This window comes from Manacus vitellinus, unplaced genomic scaffold (assembly GCF_001715985.3).
Source record: "Manacus vitellinus isolate BGI_N305 unplaced genomic scaffold, ASM171598v3 scaffold_104_pilon, whole genome shotgun sequence".
Classification (NCBI taxonomy): Eukaryota; Metazoa; Chordata; class Aves; order Passeriformes; family Pipridae; genus Manacus; species Manacus vitellinus.
The window spans coordinates 117,285-131,741 of NW_021938821.1; the positions used below are offsets into that span (position 1 = coordinate 117,285).

The window sequence follows — 14,457 nt, forward strand, 5'->3', positions numbered from 1 at the left end:
GTGAGCCGTGCCCAGGTGAGCCGTGCCCAGGTGAGCCGTGCCCAGGTGAGCCGCGCTGTGCCACCCGCTGTCCCCGCACCCCGCCCCAGGATGCTGCGGCCGCCGCCAGCCCCGCCTCGCCGGTAGAGCTGCGGAAGGTAACGCTGCCGCCTCCTCCTGCTCCTTCTTCCTTCTGGATTTCGCTCGGCGTTCCTCTCCCCCCGTCCTTCTCCTCCCTAAGGCTCCCGTCTCCTCCCCGCGGGTCCCTCCTGCTGCGGCTGAGCCCGGTGTGTGTCACACCCGCGGGGCTGGGGGTTTGCCTGGCAGGGGATTTAGGGGTTTTTTAAGCGTTTCCCGGGAGCCGAGGCCGTTCCCATCTCCGTCCCCGGGGCTCAGATGTGTCCGTGTCCCCCGGGCCGCGGGTTTGGGGCCGGTTTTAAGCAAACCCCGTCAGCAAGCCCTGCTTTGGGAGCCGCCGGAACGCGCCGGCAAGTGCGGCTGTTTCCCGGGCCCGGGCTTAAGACAGTGGGAATCCCCCGGGTCATTCCGGGATCGGCAAGGAGCGGCTGTCCTGCCCCAGCCTCCTGCTCCCGGCCTGGCTTTTCCCGGGGGGAAGCGGCGAGCGGGGTCCGAGCATCCCTTTGCCCGCGGCTGCCTTGGGGCTGGAGCGCTCGGGGCGGTTTTCAGACGCGGAACTCCCTGGAAACACTCGTCCCGTTAAACCTTTGGCTCGGAGCTTCAGTCTTCTTGTTTCATAGGCAGATCCTTAAATGAAACTTGGTGCCCTGAGCAGCAACAAAAGGTGAAATTAGGAGGAGTTTGGATGTCCCGCCGTGTGTTCGGAGCGAGGACCCGGCTCCCATCCCGGCTGTCCGGCGTGCCCGCATCACCGCGGCTCCCACCGGGCCACCAGGGAACCTGGTGGGCGAGCAGCTGCCCCCGCCTTTGGGCAGTGCCAGGGGATGTTCCAGAGCAGTTCCCGGTGCTCCGACCGCGGGGAGGTTTGAGCCCTTCTCTCTTGCAGCTATTCAGCCCTGAGGGGTGGGGGATTGTTGCTCCCGCTTCCTTGCACAGCTCCTGCTTCCAGGAACCAGCTCCGGGAGCTAAAAGGAAACAGCGAGGTCTGAAATGTTGGTATTGACAACATTTGACAATATCTCGCCTGTGGTGAGATGATGCTTTTATTGAATTTGAGAAGTTGCTACTGTAATTAATAAAGCTTTTTGTTTTATTCAGGGCTCAGAGATGGATTCACCAGAACGAGCCACAATTAGAAGTGAGCAGAAATCCAGGTAACTTGTGTTGGAAAGGTTATGTTTATGTGTCTGTGTGTCTATGTACACACATATATGTATTTATTTAAGTGTCTCAATGACAATCTGAAACCACAGGGGGCATAAACTACTGAATACTGGATACAAGAACATCAGGCATGAAAACTTGAAGTGATTCCAGTAACTAGTTTCTCCACGGACCAAGTGCTTCATGCTCAGATAAGCCGTTTGTGAGGAATGAATAATGAACTTCCTGAGAGGAAACAATTTGGGCTGAACGTAGCAGGCAGGGATGGGGGGTCATCAGACGCATTTTCTTTGTAGGCAGGAGCTGGCAACCCTGTCTGCAATTATTTATTGCTTTGCCTGAGGCCATTTCAAGTTAAACACTGTAGTTTGAGTTAGACAGTTTCAGGTGCTTGTGAAACAAGAGGTGTTAAACATCCATGTCAGCAGGAATTGAAAGATCTGTAAAGGTAGTTTACAGTGTTTAGTAAACTAGGTAGTTTAGGTAGTTTAAAGTCAGGGGTGTTTTGAGATTCTGTGTTACTGAAATCCCTGTTTGTACAGAAGTGATTTCGCTGTATGGTTTAAAAGCATTTTCACTTCTCTGCTGAGTAATCAAGAAGGATTGTCCTGACAGTTCCCTGTGCTGGTTTGTGCAGGGAGTGTGGACACAGCACAGATTCACCTCTGAGAGGGATCTGTGGGTAGTAACGTCTGAGCAGTGGGTTGGATGGACCCTTGATCTGAACCAGCATGACTGCTGTGCTCACATATCCTGCACTGAGCACAAATGAGGATGAAGATACTGCTGCTTCCCAGGAAGAAAATAACGAATAAAAATCGTTTCTTTGAAGCATCATGCCTTCAGGATGGGCAGGAAATGCGCTGTGCACAAGGAATCTTTGTTTCCTGTTTTCCAGAAAGTTCCTGAAGAGCCTGGTGCGGAAGCAGCCGCGGGAGCTGCTGGTGGTGCTCGGGACGGGCGTGAGCGCCGCGGTGGCCCCGGGAATCCCGGCCCTGTGCTCCTGGAGGAGCTGCATCGAGGCCGTGCTGGGAGCAGCCGAGCAGCTGGAGGTGCTGCACCCCGGGGACGTGGCGGAATTCCGCAAGAAGGTCACCAAAGAGAGGGACCTGCTCGTGGTTGCCCACGATCTCATCAGGAAGATGTCACCGGTGAGCGTGTCTGTGACCTCTGCTCGTTTCTAAAACTACCTTGTGCTTTTATTCGGTTACCAACAAAAACCTGTGTCCAAAACTTGACCTTTTTTCTGGTGAAAGTGGCCATTTTGTGGGCAATCACATAACACACCGTATGTTTTGGAGAGCCTAAAACATCCCTGGGTTTTAGTGTGAGTCAGCTTTCATCAGAATTAATGCAAGCAGGAGTCCTGACTGTTAAATATTCGCTGTGATTCACTTCTGGGGAATGAAAGGGGAATTTGCAGCTCTGTGGAAAAAACTAGGAGGACCCTGAAAATACAGGTAGGCCCTGACCCTACTGATGGCCTTGGCCACATGGAGTGAATCACTTCCCTAAGGACAGTCCCTACACGCTCAGGTTCTCAACCATCCACTGAGTTTCCAGAGGTTCTCAGACTCTGTTAAGCCCTTTGCCAAGTCTTCCTTTTAGCTGAAATATTCAGGGTGACAGACATAGCCCCAAGTGTAGGCTGTGGGGAATGTTTTGCAACATGTGGGCAGCCTCTCTACAGGCCCAGTGTAATAATTACCCCACTGCTGAGGGGACTCTGTCTGTGTTTATGGTAGATTTAATCATTAATAACAGTTTTCTCAGCCAGGAAGGGAAAAACAGAAAAAAAGAAATTGCCACCTTCAATAGTATATCCCAGACTCTGAATCCAGGGAATGGTAATTTTAGTGCTGTTTTCTTGTACCTGTATTACAAGCTCTCTTGAGAAACCCAGCCTAATGTTTGGAGCTACACTGAGTGGAGGCAACACTGGAAAATAAGTTGGGATTTATTTTGGGTGGTTTTGCTCGGTGTGCCGTGCAAGCCCTCTGTGCTCTGGCATTAAGTCTCCAGGTGAAGTGGGTTCCTGTGGGAGGCAGGGATCATGGAGCTGATGAAGTGTTCCTCTGCTCTCTCCTCAGCGTACCGGGGACACGAAGCCCAACTTCTTCCAGGATTGCTTGATGGAGGTGTTTGATAACTTGGAGCAGCACATCCAGAACCCTGTGGTCCTGCAATCCATCCTGAGGCTCATGGAGAGAGGCACAATGGTTCTGACCACAAACTATGATAATTTGCTCGAGATATTTGGTCAGCAACAGGGAAAACCTATGGAATCTTTAGACCTTAAAGATAGGGATAAGGTATGATGAGAGCAGTAAAATTAGTAGATTTAATATAAGACAAGGCAGCTCGAAAGCTTCATTGAAAGATATTTTCCTGTTTAAACAGTGTCAAGACTAAAGCTTGTTAATTGGTAGAGCATGTCTATAAGCTGCAGCAGATGCCCAGACATTTCTTTTATGTGTCTCTTTATTCTGAGTAATCTGGTAACAGTCACCACGGAGAATTTCAGTGACCCATTTATTGACCAGTTCCCCACATTCGCTGTGAAAAACCCACAGATTTATTTAACTTCTGTGAAGTCACTGTTAAAATCCCAAGCAGGATTTCACCTGGCTGGTGAAATTGTGCTGTTCATACCTTTCCTGTCAGTGCTGCTGGAATTTGCTGCTTGGCTGAATGCTTGTTTAGCCCCAAAAGGCAGAGGCAGCTGCAGGATCAGCTGTCACCTCTTTGTTATGATTTCAAGTGAGCTGTGTGATCAGCAATTACAATCTCTTGCTGCAGGGAAGTGCAAAAGGAGTTACTGCTGCTTTAAGTGGTTTATAAGTCAGTGCAGCTGTTTAGTTTTCCAGGATCCTGGTGATTGTGGTCCATTATAACTGTGATTTGCTTCAGGTTCTTCAGTGGGCGAGAGGCCACGTAAAATATGGAGTTCTTCACATTCACGGCTTATACACAGATCCCTGTGGAATGGTGCTCGATCCCTCGGGATATAAGGATGTTACTCAGGATCCCGAAGTCATGGTTTGTGTGATCTTTACATTTTTTACCATGTTTTGCAGAACTGTTTTATTGTAATCACTGCAGACATGTTACCTAAGGCTGGGGCTGTGTGGGGTCATATAAACGAAATACTTGGGGCCCAGAGAAATGATTCAGAATTATTCAGAAAGGCAGTGCCCTCATATACTCCTGGTAAATCACAGTCAAACCCCACAGCTGGATGTCTCAGTTGCAGTTCTTTGTATTTGTCTTAGGGAAGAACAGGAGCCCCAAAATACTGGACAGCAGGACAAGGATTCATCACCATATGATTGCTTGGATTCATGATTTAGGGGCTTAAGCTGTTACCAGCTCTGGATCTTGGACTGAATGTCATATCTTAGCTGGTTTAGGAACTCAAACATTCGGTCAAGAATATTAATTCTCCTTGTTTACAGACTGACCTAACGGGAGCCCAATATTCTGTCATCACAATTCTTTCAATTTAATTTCCCTTGCTGGCAACACTTATGTGTCTGTTTAAACTTCACAGAATGGCTTGGGTTGGGAGGGACCTTAGAGGTCACCTAGTCCTAACCCCCATGTATTTGTATAACTTGGATTTTTTTTCTTTTTTGGTAGAAACAATAGTTACAAAATGTCAGTTTGGCCTGGTCCTAAAACATTTGCTTCTTTCAGCTCCCTAGTGAAGGTTCTGCTCTGCTGCTCCTTTTCAGCCTGCCTTATTTTAGAAGTCCTGACCTTGGCTTTGCCTGCTGAAGTAAATGTGGCTTTTGTTTGTTTCTGTCCCTTCACAGGAAGTTCTTCAGAACTTGTACCGGACCAAGTCCTTCCTGTTTTTGGGCTGTGGGGAGACTCTGCGTGACCAGATATTCCAAGCCCTTTTTCTTTACACAGTAAAGAACAAAGTGGATTTAGAGCATTACATGTTGGTGCTTAAAGAAAACGAAGACCACTTTTTTAAGCTGCAGGCAGACATGCTGCTGCACGGGATAAAGGTGGTGTCCTACGGGGACTGCTTCCAGCAATTCCCAGAGTATGTCCAGGATCTCACTGCTCAGATCTGCAAGCAGAGGAGCCCAGGTAAGGAAAATCCAGGGCACGTGGCCTCCTCACCAGCACAGGCTGGATTGAACAGGTGCCCAGCAGTGCCCTGTGTGAGCCCTGCACGAGGTGCTGACCTCATGTGCAGCTCCTTGGCTCCTGAGGGACATGCAGGGAATACATGGCCAAACTGTGACCAGATCTGGTTTTTGGGAATCTGTGGATTTTGGAGGTCTGTGGATTCTTGCAACTCTAATCTTGAGTTCTGAATTTGCCTTTTTGTTAGCAGTTGGTAAAGATGTTCACTTTGCGGATTTTTTTGGCGTGAACTATTCCAGCCTACTGAGTGTTATATTATCTGAAATCTGATGTGTCAGGAGACTGAAGGAGTTGAAGGAATTACCTGGTAGGATAACCTGGTTGAGCCACAGTATCTGATCAAGCATAGAATGGGAAATTAAATCAGTGCCTCCAATAAACGTTGGGCTTATCACAGTCAGGGCTAATGGGGAGAAACAACTCTGTCACAGGAAAGAGATTCCTTTCATGTTTTCCAAACAAGGTCTGGTCTGCTATGGTTTATCCACAGAACTGAGGAAAATAACTAAATGACCTTGGGAAGAATTACTATTTGACAGCTCTTTTATTTATCAACTCAGTGAAACTGTTTTGTCTAAAATTACTCCAAGTGGTGCAGAGCAGGAACCTTCCCCTTGCTCCCCCCGAAAGAAAACTGCAGGTGCATGCCCAGATTAGAGCCTGCTTTTTGTGACCTGATGAATATTCCAGTTAGACTGCATTATGTTTTTCTTTCCATGGAGGCTAGAAAAAAATATTTAGCACAGCATGGAGGTTTCAGGACGTTTATCTGCAGTGCAGACAACTAAAAGTAAGTTGGTGTGCAGTTCCAGACACTGAACTCAGCCTGCTGGTGTTGATGGATGTACTTTTCATAGTCTGAGCAGTACCTAGAGCCTGTTCAGTCTGGAGAATCCAATTTATTGCAGAGCAGCCAGGGAGGAAGACAGGTTTGCTTAAGGTCTAAATGGAAATGACTGCAAAATGCTCCCCTTTTCCTTGGGAATTCCTGATTGGCATCAGACGTGAGAAGAGGGACCTTACTCAGACTTGAAAGCCTTGTGATCTCAGTTACAAGGTCTCTCCCAACCAAAAACCATTTGGGGATTCTAAACACAACCTTGCTGTTTTGGGATGGTGCCTAAATTATAAAAGCTTTCTGCATGGTAACCTGTGCTGCTGCTCTCTCACACTTCTCTAGATGCTGATCGGGTGGACAGCACAACCCTGCTGGGTAAGTAACATTTTTACTGTCTCAGAAAGTTCCATAATCCTACCAAAGAGAGAAAAATACATCTCTTGTTTCCAAAGTAACTAAATGATTACTGTCCACTGCTCTACTTTACCTCCCAAAGTCTGCTGCACACTCTCTTTTTTCCCCTCTGATTTTCTTTTTGCTTATCAGCAGGTAACTGCTGGGTTTCAGCTGTCAATCAAATGATAAATGATAGAAAGGAAGAGCTCCAGGAAATGTATATAAAAAGTTATTAATGCTGCCTAGAGTAGTCTAAGGTAATACTAATATCCATGAGGTTTTGACTTAGATTTCCAAGCACAGGTTTCTGTTCCAAAGCCTGCCTTAAGGAGGTCTGGAAGAATGAATCTCAAGCGTGTGGTACTGACGGTGAATTTTCAGCTAAGCTGTTCAGGGACTTTGTGATACTTTACAGAATAAGCTGAGCAATAATACATTCCAGTTTATGGTGTAAAATAGCAAAACTTCCCTTTGAAACAATGTAGAAAGATCCCACTCCTGAGAGCTCTGTGCTGCTGCAGGGAACATCAGAAGTGTATAAAAGTAGTATTCCATTACTGTGCAGGAGGGTCTTAGGCAGTGCAGGAGGAGAACCCCCCACTCTTTCCCAACCACAGAGCACACAAGGTCCCAGACACTTGTGGGCAGGTGTAAAGTCAGAGATTAGGTTTGTAATTCCAACTGGATCTTAGGCTTACTTGTCTTGCAACTGAGTTCACGAATCCCATTTTCAATAAAGTAAAATTAGGTATCAGTAAAGGAGAAACCAAAAACTTGAGCACAATTTATTCTTAACATAAAGCTCCTTACAGGTGATTTTAGCTCCTGTTTACTTGTAATTTGGAATACAGACCAAGTAAAACAGACTTTCAGCAGGGTTAGTGTTATATGTAACTCAGAATCCAAACCCAAGAACCTCACGGGACCAGGACTGTGTTTACCTTTGTATCTGGTGCTTGTAGTAAAAATTACACCAAGCACATGTATGTAGCAACAATTTGGGGTTTTTTCCTTCTCCCTCCCCAGGAACTTCATGTGTGGACTGTGCTAAAAGAAAGCTGGGAGAAAGTGGCACTGACTCTCCTAAGAGGATCAAGCAGTCAGATACACCCACCAGTGAATGAAAAAACCCCAAACACCAAAGCCCACCCCAGAAGCTTTTTAACAGTAGGTGTTTTACGTCTGCTGCATGGAAAGTTTTGAGCTGGTATTTCCATGGTTTTAAGTGGAATAAAACTGTACATATTAGCCTTTCCTTTCTAAAGCTGTAAATGTGATGTGTGTGAAGCTGGAGCCACCAGTCACTCCTCTGGCACAGCCAGACCCTCAGGCTGTACCTGCAGGGTCAGACAAGTGGGTGCAACTTCTCTCAAGCCCTTTGGACCAGACTCTGCTCAGGTGAAGCCACAAGAGAGGTAACTTTGGAATCTCTCAAAAATGCCTTTTGGCACAGAAGCCTGTGAAACCAAGGGGTTTCAGTTCCTTTCCCATCAGCTGGACTGTGGGTGTGCTGTGGAGGCTGGACTCCAGGGTCTGTCAGCACAGGGCTGCTTCCAGGCTTCAGATCCCTAAACCCTGAGGAACAGGAAGTGGTGTTCCACAGTTATGGAGCCCACAGCACAGTGACCCACCTGCTTTTCACTTTCAGCACGAGGGTTTGTTTTCCTGAGTCTGGTGAGGCAGGAAGGGCTGTGCCAGGGCTGTATCCACAGGGCTCCCTGACCTCTCTGCTGGGGGTTTCTGTGGACATGTTTTCATGCTGTTACACCACAGGCTGTGCTGCCCCTTGCCTTGGACAGCAGGTGACAGAGTCCTGCTGCAGTGGAATGAAGCCCAGTCAGTATCCTGGGATGGATCTGCAGACAATTCCTGGTGTGGACCTTTGCTGTGGGTTGAACTACTCTAAGGGTGAAGGTGGGGCACTGCAGCACCTCTTTGCCCCAGGGACTGGTACTTCTCCCACTGGGGCACCACACAGACAGAATTGTTACTTGAGTGGCTTGGAAAAGCTGATCCCACAGAGGGGCATGTTCAAGGCTGTTTGTGATTCCATTGCCTAGGGCTCTTTTTCTACTTCATTCATAACCTTTTTTTTTTTAAATGGGAGTAAGGTACTTACTGAAAACCAACCTGTTGTCCATGACATTACCCTGTTTTGCTCAAGCTGTGTAATGAATTTGGAAGGACATCTCTGAAGGTGACATACACTCTTTCAATAAAATATTTGAAGTAAACTGTTCCTGTGTAGCAGCTGTCCCCGTTCTTCAGGCTGTTCCTTTCTTCACTGCATTTTTCTGTCTCAACCACCTGTTCCCAGCAAATGGTTAAAGTCCCCCAAACAAACCAGGACTTGTGTATTAGCAGCACCCAGACTGCTGTAGGTCAGAGACCTTTGGACACCACTGAGGCTGCTCCTCCATCCACCCTTCACACTGCCAGAGGTCTTTCCACATCTGTCACTGGATTCTCAATGAAGGCACTCACATAAATTCATGCCTCAAATTAATTTATTAACGAAGTGTGGCCATAACACAAGTATTTGATGAACATCTGCCTGCAGGAGCAGTGGGCACCTGGATGTGGTTGGAATGTTCCTGTGTGCCCAGCAGGGAGCACAAGCCCAGGGCTCCCAGCACACAACAAGGCAGGTGTGTGTAGGCAGTCTGGGGGACAAAAGGAACCTGCTCTGTGAACATTACAATTATTATGAACAACCATAAACCATGGGAAGCTCTTAGCACACACAGAGGGGGAACACAGGCCAGATGAAGTGATTCCATCTCCCTCAAACAGTGTTCTGTACCCCAGCTTGGGGATCCTGTGCTAGTGAACTTGCACCCTTCATCTTTACAGCCCAAACCCCCCCGAACACTGGGGGAGAACTTTGTGTAGCAGTGTGCACAACCTCAGCAACAACCTCGGGGCTCTCACCCCTCAACCCAACTGCACGAAGGAGGAACAGCTCCTTCCATGACTGCTTTGCAAAACTGCTTCCCTTGGAAAGTGAACAAACATTCCCATATCAACCTCCACCAGCCACGTTCCAACTCACATTTGTCACAGTCAGCTGTGAACCCAGTTGCTGTTGCTGTCCCTGTTCTGTCCACGTGCTACCCCAGGACAGAGCTGCCTCTGGGCTTCTCTGCCCTGTCCTGCTGCTCCTGCTCCGGGAACTCGGTGAGATCCAGGGTCAGCACTTTGCTGAACATGATGTCATCATGCTGGGAAGGGGGAGATCACACCAGGGAACACGTTTCTCTTACTTGAAATGAGCATTTCATAAGTGTGAGAGACAACACCAGGCCTGAGCTCCCACAGGACATCCCCTGGAGCCTGTCCCTGCAGAGCAGGGCACACCCAGCCACCAAACACTGCAGGTGGGAACCAGCACTTCCACCCCCCCCCCAGCATCACTGAACAAAACCTGGTCCTAATGGATTGTTACCTCTGGACACACTCCAAGCAAGGCGTCTGCCTTGCAGAAGAACTCCTCCTTCAGGGAAATCACTATCATTTGGAACTGCTCGTGGGCCTGTTCCCTGATGAAACTCGAGACCTTTGGAAGGAAAGCAAACATTTCCTCAGTTAGTTCTGGCAGCCTGAAACCACACTGTGATCAGGGAATGGCAAGGAGAGAACTGAACTGTGAGAGCTGCTGAATTCCATCGTGAAATAAGCTGGGTAAAATGAGAAATAAACAACTCCTAAGCCAGATACTTGCCCTGGTCTCAAGACAAGCCCTCAGATCTGCTGCTCTTTGAAAACACATAACAAAATCATTCACTCCAATGAGTAAAGTTAAAGAAAGAGGCCTGTGCCAATGAAAAACAGTTTTACCTAATATAACTACAAAGGAAAGTGGAAATTCCTGAATACTTAACAAAAAAAAAAGGTGTGTAAAGTTTGTTACTGGCTACATAATAAGATCTGAAATATGTATTAGTTCACTGCAGACAGCAGTGTCCCCCAATATAAATTAAATGCTGCCTAAAGGAAAACCAATACATTTTTAATAATGTACTGGCACAGTTCTGCCTGCACAGTTCTATCTACTTGACATGGAAATAATTTTTTAATGGAAGAACTGCCTTTAGTAAGTTTCAGAATTCACACTGATTTCACAGTATAGTTCCATTTACTGCAGATCTGCTTTAATAAACCCTCAAACTGAAAGAATGGAAAGAGACTTAGCTCACACCTTCACCCTCTTCACCTCTTCTCTCACATTCACAGCTTGGGCACCAATCAAACACGCTTAGATTGAGGAATTTAAACCTCTCCCATGTCTGGTATCTCACACAACCATTACTTCAGCCCTAAGCCTAATCTAATTTAAACCAGGTTCAATCAGGGCAATCAATCTCTGCATCCCAACACCCTGCAGTCCAAGCAGCCACCCTTCTACAAAAGGTGTCAGATGCTGATAAAGGATAACTTACTTTATCAATGTTTGAGTTGTCCAGGGCAGCATCTATCTCATCCAAAATAAAGAAAGGTGCTGGCCTAAAGCTGCAGGAGGTAAGACAGTATTTTGCACTTAGAAGCCAAAATGTTAATAAACATTCTAATTACTCTCTAATAAAATTCTAGTAATATTTTGCAATATTAGATTTATATTTATTTTAATGAAATAATTAGATATTACTTATGCACTATTAAATAATACACAATAACTGAATTAACAGTTCAGAATTAACATAAAATTCTACATTTAATATATAATATTAAAGTCATGACAGGCAAAGAATAAGGTAAAGAATAAGAACTTTAGTAACGCCTGAATACTCCATTAGCAGGTTTTTTAACATGCTTGTAAATGGAACACTGTCTCTCTTCCTGTCAGGCAGATCCTTGGAGAATCCCACAGTACTTTTCCCCCCTTGGACAATCCCAGGGCAGTGTTTTTACCTGTGTATGGCAAACACAAGGGCCAGGGCTGCCACGGTTTTCTCCCCTCCTGACAAACAGTCCATGGGCATGAAACGCTTGCCAGGGGCCACACAGTTGAAGCCAATGCCTTCCAGATAGGGCTCCTCAGGATTCTCAAGGCTCAGGAATGCCTGGGAACACACACATGGCATTGTTAACAGGGACATTTATCAAATTATTGAGATGGGAATGGTTTGGGTTTAAACACTGCCTGAGCTAATGTGGAAATCAGGGAGTTGGCTTCATCCATCCATCCTGAGAGCAGCATTACCAAATTCCCAGGGAATGTGGTTTTGTTAAGGAACCAGGAGGCTCATTAACAAAACCAGTTTGGAAATGGCACCGCCTATTTGTTATTTGCACACTTTCAACTACTGAACAAACTCGACTTTATCACCTTTTATGTAACTGCTTTTTTTTAGTTATTAGAATTTTAGACTTAAAAAGCAGCTTGGAAGACAATACACTTGCAAAATTAGCCTTTTTTGTGGAAGGTTAGCTTTACAGAGCCCAGCTTTGAGCTGGAGAAAGACTTCAATAAAAGCAGTCTTTCTCCATACTTTGTATCCTGGTTCCCAGGGCCAAAAATTGAAAGTATTATTTTAAAGGAATTATCATTTTTCCAAACCACTAAAAAGTACAATGGGTACTTTTGCTACGTGGTTTGTTTTTCCCAATTATAAAAGAAACAATAAAAGAATAAAGTCTCTTCCCCTCTGCGCAGGGGGAGACAGATAAAAGAGAAATTTCCACACTTAACCCTGACTTCAAATGTCTCCTCTTGGATCACAGACACAGCAGAAGAAAACCAAACCAATACACAACGTTTGGTCACAGAAGCTGATGAATTTGATGTTTTAAAACAGAAAAGAATCCAATCCTGAACCCTTTAAACACTCCACAGTCTATGGAACTTGATGTAACCAAAGCATTAGGGAGTTCCCTCTTCACTTTTGGCACTAATATGGGTACACTAACACAGATAATTGTGGGACAATTTTTCTATGTGTTTCTTAAAAGCTGCAAACTTATTATGTCTGTGTTTCCTAAATATTTAAATGGGATACACAGAGCTTCAAGACCTTGTACAAAACACTGATTTATGATTTTGAGTTTTGTCTGTATTAATGACTGTTTTTAACTGCTTATTATCAGTATCACTAGATGTGCAAACCAGTGTTATTTTTAAATGAATTACTCAGTTACATTTCACATTTGTGTCCTGATAATTTGTAAGTCTGATAAACACAAAGAGTAAAATTACCTCACTCTGAGCAGTTCCCAATTTTATTAAGAGATTACCTTTCTCTGTCTAATGTCCAGCATGCTTTGGCTTGTCATCTCCCTGCTCTGACCCTGAACTCCTGCATCTTTATTATTTGTGCCATTTCCTTCTCCAGGACTGAGACTGTCTTTGCAAAGCCTGAGTGTCACTTTGGTACCAAAGCATCCAGTGAGGCCTCCTGGGCCAAGCCCCCGAGCCCATGACCCACCTGAGCACTGCTGTTCCTGCACAGCTTCTTGTAGATCCTGTCAATGGCTATGGAGGCGTGTTCAAAGCACCTGCTGAACAGCTCATACCTCCTCTTTTTCACCTCCTCAAATTCCTGCCTGCACGTTCTGGCCTCCTTCCTGCTGCTCTCAAAAGCTGAGGAAAACAGATCACAGGAATTCCTCTGTAAGAAGCCTCTGAGCAAATACACAGAACAAATCTATGTTGGGTACTATAAGCAGCACCAAGGAAAACACTTACTGCAGAAAAAATACACATACAGGGAGCAAAGCCAATACAAGGAGTTTCCTTCCTCTGAAACCTTTCAAATGGAGGCCCCAAAACCTGAGAAGTTGTGGTGTACTCCATCTCCTCTACACCACATTCGATTGGAGCAAGGAACAAAATTCTTCTCCTAATTCCTTCTGGAAGCTGGGCAGCCCCAAGCAGCTCCAGCATTGAGCTGGTACAGCTCCAGAACCCTTCCTGTGCTCATGGCTGCAATGCTCTCTGGAGATACTCATCAGTTTGAAGGAATGCTCGTGTCTGAGTTCTGCACAATATACACAGTTCCTTCAATTATGTAGGAAAAAATGTAAAAAATTTTAAGATTAAAAGGCAGTCATTTTCACAAAGCAAGTGAAAAGACTTTATGATGTCATTGGGGCAACAAAGTCTCTTTCCAATCATTCAATGTGTATTTCAACTGCATACTCACCTGTATGCTAAACAATTGTTTACATATCATTAAAAAATAACTGAGATAACACTTGAGCACAAAAAAATACCTTAGTATCTGAAAGAGGCAAAGCCAGCAGGCCCAAGCCAGGGAAGAGGGTGAAAACTGTCAGTCCCAAAAGAGATGGACATGAAGGGCCGTTACCGTCTATGGACTCCTGGAACTTGCCCCGAGCGATCTGGAGCTTCTCCACTGCCCTCAGGTTGGGAGCAGCTGTCTTTAGCAGAGTGGTCTCTTTACATTTGATCTCCTGCTGCATCTGCTTCAGCCGAGCCTCGATGTCCTTCTCAGATTGCAGGTCCTGAAGAAAAAGGAATCTCGGAGGGATCCAATCGGCTCATGGGCCAAGACACTTCAACACACATGGCAAGCACTTGTGGTTCCTGAGACAACTACCCCACTCATTGATAGCTTTAACTGGAAACAACCAAAAATGCCACTCAAGGGCCTTAGTTCTCACAATCATCTAGGAGGTCCTCAGTATTCTTCCACAAGACCTTTAAAACAGAGAGGCAACTCCCTTCCCTCACTTCACAATACAACACAAGAGCAGGATTAGTGCTTCACTACTTGATCTGTAAAGAAAACCTTCAAAGGCAGGTTCTCAGGGAATTCTTGGAG

The 14,457-nt window shown here is 45.9% G+C and overlaps 2 protein-coding genes across 5 annotated transcripts in view; one reads left to right on the forward strand and one right to left on the reverse strand.

Moving 5' to 3' along the window:
* Positions 1-79: 79 nt before the first annotated feature.
* Positions 80-8,915, forward strand: FAM118A (family with sequence similarity 118 member A). 4 transcript variants are annotated; one of them, XM_018088544.2, is made up of 8 exons: positions 80-137; positions 1,216-1,271; positions 2,180-2,432; positions 3,372-3,593; positions 4,192-4,320; positions 5,097-5,382; positions 6,623-6,655; positions 7,703-8,915. In XM_018088544.2, exons 2-8 carry the CDS (start codon positions 1,225-1,227, stop codon positions 7,798-7,800), a joined length of 1,068 nt encoding a protein of 355 aa, XP_017944033.1. In that variant the 5' UTR covers positions 80-137; positions 1,216-1,224; the 3' UTR covers positions 7,801-8,915. The 4 variants fall into 4 exon arrangements, with proteins under 4 accessions (XP_017944033.1, XP_017944034.1, XP_017944032.1 ...); XM_018088545.2 differs by lacking the exon at positions 80-137 and adding an exon at positions 255-266; XM_018088543.2 differs by lacking the exon at positions 80-137 and adding an exon at positions 906-1,109.
* SMC1B (structural maintenance of chromosomes 1B) overlaps positions 8,824-14,457 on the reverse strand; it is a 23,335-nt gene continuing 17,701 nt past the window's right edge. Inside the window, exons 20-25 of the mRNA XM_018088546.2 lie at positions 13,981-14,137; positions 13,099-13,253; positions 11,585-11,736; positions 11,116-11,185; positions 10,122-10,232; positions 8,824-9,897 (exon numbers count right to left, since the gene is read on the reverse strand). Of these exons, the coding sequence (XP_017944035.1) occupies positions 9,787-9,897; positions 10,122-10,232; positions 11,116-11,185; positions 11,585-11,736; positions 13,099-13,253; positions 13,981-14,137 (756 nt within the window). The 3' untranslated portion in view covers positions 8,824-9,786. The remainder of the gene's footprint in view (positions 9,898-10,121; positions 10,233-11,115; positions 11,186-11,584; positions 11,737-13,098; positions 13,254-13,980; positions 14,138-14,457) is intronic.